General features: G+C 36.7%; 1 protein-coding gene across 1 annotated transcript; it reads right to left on the bottom strand.

The window, feature by feature from the left end:
• Positions 1-957: 957 nt before the first annotated feature.
• Positions 958-8607, bottom strand: LOC139691010 (tetratricopeptide repeat protein 21B-like). The gene is made up of 3 exons (XM_071588723.1): positions 8194-8607; positions 5421-5530; positions 958-5345 (listed from the first exon to the last, which is right to left on the bottom strand). The coding sequence occupies exon 3, from the start codon at positions 5168-5170 to the stop codon at positions 1211-1213; it is 3960 nt and encodes a 1319-aa protein (XP_071444824.1). The 5' UTR covers positions 5171-5345; positions 5421-5530; positions 8194-8607; the 3' UTR covers positions 958-1210.
• Positions 8608-10732: the final 2125 nt, after the last annotated feature.

Genomic DNA, 10732 nt, shown 5'->3' on the forward strand with positions numbered 1-10732 from the left:
TAACCCCAAAGATGTGTGAAATCCACACATCAGGGCAGGGTGGCTAGATCCTTTTGCTGTACCGGCTATGGTTTCACATGAAGGTCTGGTACCAGGAAAAACACACAGCTTGGGTGGAGCTGAGGGTGCCCAGAGAGGCATGCCTGGAAATCAAACCCTCTGGCCAGTAGTCCTATGCTCTGACCCTAGACTCATGCACCCATATAAAAATTACAATCACTAATATTATAATGATTAATTAAAATGACAAGTATTGAGCCATGAACACAGTAATCAACCCGAAGGTCGGTTTAGTATGTGATGGTAGAGATCACCCAGTACTAAGCCCTATACAGCATGTGAAAATTCACACATCAGGGTAAGGGGGCCAGTTCCTTTCCCTGTTCCGGTTATTGTTTCCCAGGAAGACCTGGTACCCAAAAAATCACTTTAGCTTGGGTGGATATGGAGCTGCAGGTGCCCAGAGTGCCTTGCCCGGGAATCGAACCCAGGACCCTCCGGTCAGCAGTCCAATGCTCTACCCACTGGACTACCGCGACCCACTGATAAGTATTAAATTACTTAATGAGCTTTTACTGCATGCTATCATACATGAATATTTTTGGTTTTCAAAAGCAGTTGCTTGGATAAAATTAGAATTACACCTTATTACTGACCTCTAGAGCCACACACATTTATGAAAACCTTACAAGGATGAACAAAAGGGTAAGCAAGTAAAATTTAAGATCATTTACCTGGACAGTGAAAGGTCCTGGGTTCAGATCCCAGATGTCATTTAATTCATGGAAATTCTATTATCTTTTGTGTTCATTGTTTTATGTTTCCTTCACACCATACTGAATTTAGGTGAGGACACATATGCATTAAGTAATTAAAATGGAATAGGTAACACATAAATGAAGATGTTTATGTGAGGGTGATAAAAATAACTCAAAAAATAAAAGCCTTAAGAGACATTTCATTGCTAGAAAATTTATTTAAGTGACAATTAAAATGTTTCAAAAATGCAATAGTAAATACAGAGTAAATAGGTGTGCAAACAATATGTGGTACAATTGCACTTACATTTTACATCTACCTTTCATGACAGGTGGCAAAATTTAATTCATCATTTTTATTAAATTGTGTATAAAAGACTTTCAACACATTCAAAATATTTTCAGTGCGTCATTTCCTGTAATTAAAGCCATTGATGCAGTAGACCCAATACTTAAGTCCTTAGTGCAAGACGACACTTTTCTAAAATTTCCTTACGAAGGCGGGACTCACTTGGAAAGCTTTTTAAAATTTCATGACAAACATCAATAGCATCAGCATATCGCTTTGCTTTCATGTGGCATTGAGCTAATTTATATCCAACTGATAAGTTTATTTTCATCCCCATCTTCCACGCATTTTCATAACTAGATGCTGCGTCAAAATACGACTGAGATTTCTCCATTACTTGCCCCAACAATTCTAGAGCCTTCACACATGACTTGTTGTGCTGTAAAGTACGATGGAGCAGTTCTGCAGCTGATTCATTTTTTCCTGACTGGCAATAGTGTTCAGCCAGCAGTAACCAAACACGTTCAAGATTATCTGCATCCTCAGGGTTCCATTGATTGCGTACGATTCGTTTTAAGTGGTTCCTAGCCCGAGATCCCTGACGCAACATAATGTGAGCGGTTGCTAAGCCTAGTGTTACCCCTACATGGTCAACTTTTGAATCTGAGACAGATGCTATAGCTGAAAGTTCCTTAACAGCAAGTTCCACATTTTGTTTCTCCCTTGATGCCAACAATGTCATTATTTCCATTAAATGACATTGAAACTTTTGCTCCTTATTTTGACAAAACTTAAGTTGCTCTGCCAACAAATGTTTCACAGTTCCTATAGCTGCAGTGATCCCACTATCTGCTGACCCTTCAATCACTAGCTTAGCACCATCATTTGAAGCACCACCAGGTAAACAATCACCATCAGGATATAAACATATTTCAACCATATTTCTAATAGATTGCCATGACCACTCTGTATCTCTTTTGGCAAGGTGAAAATGATTGAGTGCTGTTGTTGGATTTCTTGTATACCAAGAGTGAAGTCCTCTACAGTATGCCAAACCAGTTGGTGTTCCCGTGTCAGATGGACTGTCACCACAGACCCTTGAAGGCACCTCATCCAATCTCCCTGATCTACGTCTCACTTCAATGAGTTTAGCAAATGCTTTCCAGTGGGTTGGATAATGCTCCAGCAGCTGCTCTAAGTGAAATGCAGCCGTGTCAAAATCCAAGCGACGGAAGGCTAAATCTGCCATCATCATGTAAGCTTGTTCATTTTTGGAACTAATTTTTAAAATTGATGAGGAGGTCAAGTGGCACTGCTCTTGATCACCAAATTTAAGATGCAAACTAGAGAGCGCTTCCAAAGCTTCAACACTTTCTGAATCATGAACAAGAGCATCTTTAAGGAAGTTTAGGGCTTCTCTGTAATTCCCTGTGTCAGTATATAAGAGGGCAATTTTTATACAAATCGCAACTACATCTTTTTTTTCAACCTGTGCTGCTAATGGACTCTCAGATCTACGCATTAAAGACAGCTGAATTTCAAGGGCTTCACGCAGTGCTGCAATTGAACTTTCATGTTTATCCAGTTTGACATATACTTGTGCCAAAAGAATAAGCATACGAAGGCGGTATAAGTGATCTGTTACTTCATCTCCCTTTGTTTCCTCAAGTTCATTAAGCAACAACTTTTCAGCACGCTCAAACTGTTTCATCCTCAAAAGCAAGTGAGCAAGATCAAATTTTACTTCAGTTTTTTCACCATTTTTTGCTCCCTCTTTAAAATAACTCACTGCTTTACCATAATGATGAGCTTTTATGAGGGCTTTTCCCATTTTATGTAACACTAACTTATTACCTGGTTCTTTCACTAATGCCTGCTCGTATGCCTCAATAGCTTTCTCAGGTTCCTGAACAGACATCAATGCATTACCATACAACAAATAACTTTTACACGTACCACCACACCATTCTACAATGCTTTTATAACAAGACATATACATTTCACTGTTGTGCTTTTCTTTAAGATAAAAATCTGCCATAATTTGTCGACTTCTGATATAGTAAGGATCATCTTGAGGGATGGAGTTCAGAAGAGATAAAGCTTCTTCATTCTCCTTTCTTTTAAAGGCTATAGTGACTTGTGACAGTTTGATTCTGGATAATTCGTAAGTGCCTTTAAACTTGTTTAAGGCATCCTCCAAGACTACTTTTCCCTCCTTTTCATTCTGAGCAAGATAATAGGACTCGGCTAATTCCAAATATACAGAAACCTCATCACTAAATGAAAGCATCTTAAATGAGCAAGCTTCTTTCCCACTGAGAGTGCATGCCTCAACTGCTTTTTTCAAAGTGTTTATAGTGCCTTCCCAGTTACTATTATTTTTGAGTATACGTGCATTAACAAGGTGATATAATAATTGTTGACCCAAGCAAAAGTCATAGCTCAAGCCTGACTCAAGAGACACTGATGCCTTTTCAATGTCTCCAGTCTCAGAATATATTTTTGCAAGTAAAAGATAGGAGGATGAAACATCGGAACCTTCCTTTCCAAGAAGATTGCTTATAATAGCTACTGCTCCTGAAATATCTCCAGCCATAAACTTTGCCCTACCAAGCAGTATATGAGCCTTCTTAATACCTGGACAAACTTTAACCATGAGTTCTAATATATCAATAGCAGCTTGTAGAACAGGCGAGGATATTAAACATATTTCATGGTCAAAATTCTGGGAGAAACAAGGCATGGGTGTGGCAATTAAACACTCACAAGCAGCATCGAGAAGAAAGTCAGGATTAAGCATATTCAAGTATTTTGGGCAAACTGTTAAACCTTTGAGAGCCTTTAAATGCAAAGATACTGCTTTACCAAGCAAATACTTGGATTTCTCAAACTCACAATGACATCTATTCATGATGGCTGTCATCAGCATTATTTCTGGAGAAGCGTTTGCACCCTCAACTTCATTAAGAAGTTTTATGTTTTTGAATGCTTGTTCTAAACCAGAACTTCCCTCAAACATATGAGTCTTTGTGAGGCCAATTAGTGCTGTCAATGATACTTCATCAATTTTCATAGTTCTCCTGAATATTTTCATAGCATCACTAATCATTCCTTGTTTTAAATATTGGTATCCCATTTCTGTCATAAACACAGAATTCTCTTGCTGTAATGAAGCAGCTTTGTCAGCAAATCTAAGCGTTTCACTGAGAACAGCTTCACTCCCTGCGCAAATTCTAGATATTAAGTAAGCAATATCTGAAAACAATCTTGCATTATAAGGTTCTGAGTTTTCTGCTTCAGAAAATAATTTCTTCAAGACTATGGCTGCCTTTGAGAAGTTGCCAACACCACATATCAGACATAAAATTTGTATCTGCAGCCCGGCTAAGGAGGAATTATCTAACCCCAGAATAATTTTCACCACCTCATGAGCCTCTTCCCACTTATATCCAGCCACAAAAACCTTTGCTTTTTCAATAATAGGAGGCAAGATATCAGGCTTTTCCAAAACTAACCGATTCACTATGTCTAAAGCACCAGATATATCTCCTTTTGATCGTAAACATACCACTTGTCCCAAGGAAGAATCAAGGTTTTCCTTTGAAATATTCTGAGACTTTGTGAAATAATCACAGGCAACCTGGTTTCTATTAATGTTTTCAGAAGCAAGTTCTACCCATCCACATATAGAAAGGCCTCTCGCAGAATTCGGAAATGTCTTAAGGAGTCTATCTGCATACTCTCTGGCTTTATTAGGCCTTTCCGAATGAAGGAAAAATGTAACAGCAAGGACTAATGCCTTTTCTCCAGCCCTTTTTCGCGAAGTACTGAGCTGAGACTCAATTTCCTTAAGTTCCTCACTATTAAATAACTCTTTGTTCACACGGCTGCAACTAATCAATGCCAAATTTACGGCAAGGCCAACTTCTTGGTCTAGTCTTAGACATTTAAATTCTTTCACAGCTTCAGACGTTTTTTTCAAAAGAAGAAGTGGTAAGGCAGCATAATATTTCAAAATACTTGAATTTTCATACCTGCTTAAATGCTCCCTTGCTAGATTCCTCACTGTGTGAAAGAATTTCTCTCTACAAAAATAGTTCAATATATCAATATACTCATCCATGGTCAATCAGTGAACTCACAAATGCTACAAATTTCTAAGGCTCCCTGCTTACATCATTTTAATCCAGAATCCTAAATTTTGCTTTTGATAGTGCATTTTTCAATGCATAGTGACTCAAAAATGTGCAGCTCAGTTTTACTTTCAATTTGTTTCTTAGGGCAAAATTCAAGGCAGCCTGAAATACAATAGGTTTATTAAAAATGGCATCTTTTTAATGTTCACCAAGTCACAGGAAATGTTTTGAACAAACCTGTGCAAGAAGATCACCATATCCTTTTCCTCTCAACTTATCAGCAACAAATGTGTGCTGCAAATCCACTGTGTTATCATCAGTGTACTCATAGTACAGAGCTGCTTTTCCTGGTATGAGAAAAATGGAAAAATGAAAGGATAAAGCTTTGAAAGCAGTGAAGAATAAAAAGCATTATTAAAAACTAAGAATCTAGTAAACATTTCAATAGATGAAAGAAGTTATATAAATAATGAAGCAGGCAGGAAGTTCAATGTAAAGAGTACCTATTTATTGGTGTATCTTCAAGATATTAGGAGTTAAACTCAAAAAGAGGGATTGATAAGAATACATCAATTAGAAAGATCGTGAGTGTGCATGGCAGTATTGCAATGATAGTGCATGGCAGTATTCCAATACACTCAGAGAATCACCAATCACTTAAAAAACTTGTGATGTAATATTTCTATCATGTATGCTAGAAGTTGGCAAGTGTGTTACAGAAGTAGATTTACTCCCGCCCAGAAAAGGCTACTCCGGTCTTCAACCAGGTCAGTTCCTCCATCGATGATGCCAACATTTCGGAAAATGAGCCATTTTCCATCCTCAGGGCTGATGATCAAATCAGCAATTTGCCAGGAAAGCACAAGATCATACCATTACCATACCCATTAACTACATCCCAGAAATACCATTTTACGATCCACATGAATTATTCTCAGTTATTCAGAAGTTTCTGTTCCAAATTGGAAAATAGTTCTACTATTGTCTATTGAATCTGCCACATTAATAATGCCCTCTTTGAAACACAACTGAATTTGAGACAGTCTTAGGTTATTTTCCAACACAAAAATAGATTCTTCCATTTTCCTGCCTACAATTGAAACTTACCAGTAAAAATTGATAGTGTAATATACAATGAAAAAGAGCTAGCACCAGAGAGTCATTTAACATTTAATTCACAAATTACACAAAACACTAATAGTGAAGCTTTAGGTGAGCTGATGATTGGGGCAGGGCTAATGCAATATGACACTACACACATGCCCAAGTTGGGAGATGCAAAATACTGTTCAGGAGTCATTGTATATTTTTCATTCATGGCATTCACGTAAAATGGTCCAGAAAATGTAATAACAAACACTCATTAAATATGTAAATTACTTGGCTTACAGTATATTACAACATAATTGAAGAACTATTCATTATCAGTGGGTACTTTTTATTTTTGAGAATATAAGTAATATAGAAAGTAATAAAGAATCAGTGTTCTGCTCTATGATAAAACACATTTCACCGACAATATAAAAATTTAAAGTTGTATTAATTTGTTTCAGTCCATTGTTTTTAAGGTAATATGTTCTTTAGCAGGCATACCTATTTTTAAAATTGGTGATTTGGCAGCTAGCCATTTTGAGAAAATTACTTAAAATTTTTAACTATTGACAAAAATATGTGATCAAAAATTCATTATTTTCATTCCTGTGAATGAAGAACATATTTTAAGGATCATTAAGAAAACAAGATGTTAGGATTACCTAATTCCCTTTCATTTGCTCTTTTCCAAAACATTTTGCTAAGACAACTGAATTTTGCAGGACTAAAGCAGATGCTTTATGTTTTCATGCACATTTTTCCATGAATCATCGTATTCTGATTGTACAGTTTTTTTGATGATTGATTAGGGTGTGAGATACATTTTTTATCCAGAAAGTGCAGCCTGTGTTGAAAGCTTCAGAGTGGATATCGAAAATGTATCTCTATTTAGCAAGGCAATCAAATAAATCTATTACTAATGGATACATTAATAAAATGTAGTGTCTTTACTCAACTTGTTACTAGCACTGGTATAGCAGATTTAATCAAAATCTGAAGTAAAAATGTCAAAACAATTATTTTTGGTGACTTAACATGGAATATAACAATGATTTCATCACAAAGTAAGACGGCATAGTTGGTAACTGAAGCAGAAATAAAGTAAATGATGTAAACAATAAAGCTCGGGCATTAAATTGGAATAAAATGACCATGTTATTGCATTTGAAGAATTATATTAGCAATGATGAAGCAACAAAAAGAAGGGAAGTACATACTAGTTAAATAATCAAAAATTATAATAATAACTAATATTTAGCGTATTATTTATGAATAAGTGTTTGAGGAAAGGCTACGAGCGTAGACTTAACGCTTTTTGATGAGCGGGGGGTGTGAAGAAAGAGAAAATTATTTCAATACATTGGAAAACTAACGGGTAAAAGTAAAAAATGGAAGTGGGATTAAATCCGGAAAAGTCATAAAAAAGGAGTGGGATGGTACGAGATAGAACTATATGGAAGACTTAGGCAAACGAGAGTGTGTTGGGAAGGTGAGAAAGAGGGAGGAATAGAAAATGCATTTTGACGCTATGGATGTGGTTTGTAAGTGTAAGAAATTAAGATAGAATAGAGGGCAACGAATTTCTGTTTCAACTGCTCAAGATGCCAAAGAAGTTAAATTATTTTAAAGTACACCCTTAACATAACTGTACTAGGAAGTATTGCGTCCTGAAGCTACTTTCAACCTTATGAGGGTTATAGATTGCAAGGTTACACAAAGTAAATGACTTACAAAAATAATCAATCGTAACACCGGGACCTTTCATCAAATAAAGGTCATGAAAATTTTCGTTCCCGTAGTTACATCTCAACAACACCTTCCGAGATGTTCCGGTCACGCCAAATTGTAACTTTCCAAAATCAGTAGCGTACTGAGTTCTCATGAAATGAAGTATAAAATTTTTATGCTAAATGCCCACCTTCTTTTGCGTTAATGACGAATTGGCGTTCAGCTTCATCATGTTCCACTTGCGTAACCTTTTCGTTGTCCATCACTTCTGTCAGTTAGTACTCTCAATATGTGGTTTATAACTATTCGTCGACGTCCGAGCAACTCAATAATATTTGAAGCAATTAGATGTAGGGAGATTTTCACAGTAAATTTTCCAGAATGAATTTCAATGTGATGCTCGAGTCTAAGACGGAGCTGAAATAAGTTTACGACGCAAATAACCGGCCGTTGTGTTGATCACCATTCATCCGTTTCGCGTTCACATTTTACTGGACGTATTTTAATGCACAGAGGTGATTGAGCTTATTATAGGGTTAAGTTTTGTTAACGACGTAAATAACTGGCCACTATTTGTATCACCATTCTCCACTTTCGCCTTCATTTTTTGGTTATGGAACTCAAATGGTAGAAAATACCTGTAAGAGATGGCATTGAAGCTCATTCTAATGTTGGCGGGAATCTTTTCCCGTTGAAAAATCGTGTATTACGTTCTTTTTAGCAACCTTTTCGTGGACAGTACAGGAAATTTTCGTGGACCTTTGAGTCTCAATGTGTAGACCAAGGCTGATTAAGTTAAAAGTAAAAGTGACTAGTAAGATTCATTGGACGAATATACTGACACTGATATGGTAAATGCCTAAAAATTATAACTTGGCGAACGTTTGATGGATCAGGCGAGATTGTAGAATTGCTTCTAACAATGTAACTCATTATTAAAAATTTTCTTTCAGTAAGCTTGGAACCTGTGTTGTATAAATTAACTTCCCAATAAAATTATTTTAAACGCTATTATATTATGGTCACCAGTATGGTACACTGGGCCAAAATCATTTTTTCTTCAAGGTAAATATTTTGGCTTGTTTTGAAGGAATTGCTCATTTTAAGGTATTATGCCTGTGAAAATTAGGGCTTTGGACTGCAAATTATCATTGTTACGTAAACCTTTGGCTTCTTCTCGTTTGCCCTTTCCTACAGCAGTTCGTCGTTCATTCTGTTTACCTTCTTGCTGGCAAAGAAGCCCATTTTCTTACTTCCCCTACCAGCCCTACCTGCCATTGTCCTTTTTATGACAGCCTTCAAAATCCCTCTACCTTTACATCTTTCCTTCACCCTCTCTGACTTTTTAGGATTTCCCCTAAAACCTTCCCCTCTTGGCCCATCGTATGAAAGACCTCCTTTTAACTATCTCTGCCCGAATTATTTATTTCATTCTTCTGCTTACCCATATCTTAAAAGCCTCTAATACGTGGGGGTATGCTATTTAAGTAATTATTACTAAGACATAACCCATATATCTGGATAAAATTTATTATGCATATTAATTGCACCATATTTTCATAATGTTGTAAATCACTGCCGTTAACGTTGGTTTGTTTTGTATCAGGAAACCGTAAATTGAAGTCACTGTGTTTCGTAGAACTCGCAGTATGGGGAATATAGAGGCTAGCTGTTTAATTAATTTCCTTCATTTGAAATTTTACAGTACCCGGAAAATCCATGATGAAATCATGGCTATTTATGAAAATGATGACCCATATTATGACCCAGTTGCGAGGCGGCAAAAGTATTTTCAAACTGATCACATGCCCCTCACAGGCGATCCAAAAAGTGGAAGATCATCACTCACGGACGATCCTGCCACGGTCAAGAAAGTGGAGGGCTTTATCCTAATAGGCCGAAGAGCAACCATCCAAAAGATTATTAATGAGACTGATCTTATTTACGGCAGTGCGTGGAAAATTATTCACGAAGAACTACATATGTCAAAGGTGTCAGCATGCTGGGTTCCACGGCTACTGATTCCTATTTAGAAGCAAACACGGCGCGACCTGCAATCAAAACGATCTGGCTTTGTAATTTTTTCACATCCTCCCCATTCTACCGATCTTGCCCCAAGCGACTATTTATAATTTCCAGGACTCAAAAATCATTGCGGTTGGTGATTTGACAACACAAATGACGTCTATCAATTGGTGAAACAAATTTTTCGTTTAAGTTTGCTGATGTTACCATGACGGCTTTCTAAAGGTCAAGAAACGCCGGGATAAATTCATAACTCTGGATGGTGTCTATGTAGAGAAGTCTTAAAAATGAAAATAAAAATTAAGTTTTTATCTCGAGTGTCTTTTGGAAATAATTAAAATATTAAGATACCCCCTATGCCCCACCTTGCCTCAAATACCATGTTTCAGGTGCTTACAGCTACGCTCCTTCTCTAGTCTTTATCTATTCGTATTATAAATACATTCATCTTATATTGTTCTCCTTTACTAATATTTTCCCTACACCTCTACTTAGCGACCCGGCATCGGTAAACTTTATTGTAATTATTCCATTCGGTAAAGAAAATTTTCTTATAATTTCCCTGTATTATGCCCATTTTCCTCTTCAATTACTGCCCTAGCTCTCCTACTTCTCGATAATCTAAATTACTTTTGTTTACTTGTGATTAATCTTCATCGGATACCTCTCAAGTTGCTTCCGTTGACCTATCTGCAATAACTGCT

Source organism: Hetaerina americana, unplaced genomic scaffold (assembly GCF_022747635.1).
Source record: "Hetaerina americana unplaced genomic scaffold, ioHetAmer1.1.p SCAF_3, whole genome shotgun sequence".
In the NCBI taxonomy this organism is placed as follows: Eukaryota; Metazoa; Arthropoda; class Insecta; order Odonata; family Calopterygidae; genus Hetaerina; species Hetaerina americana.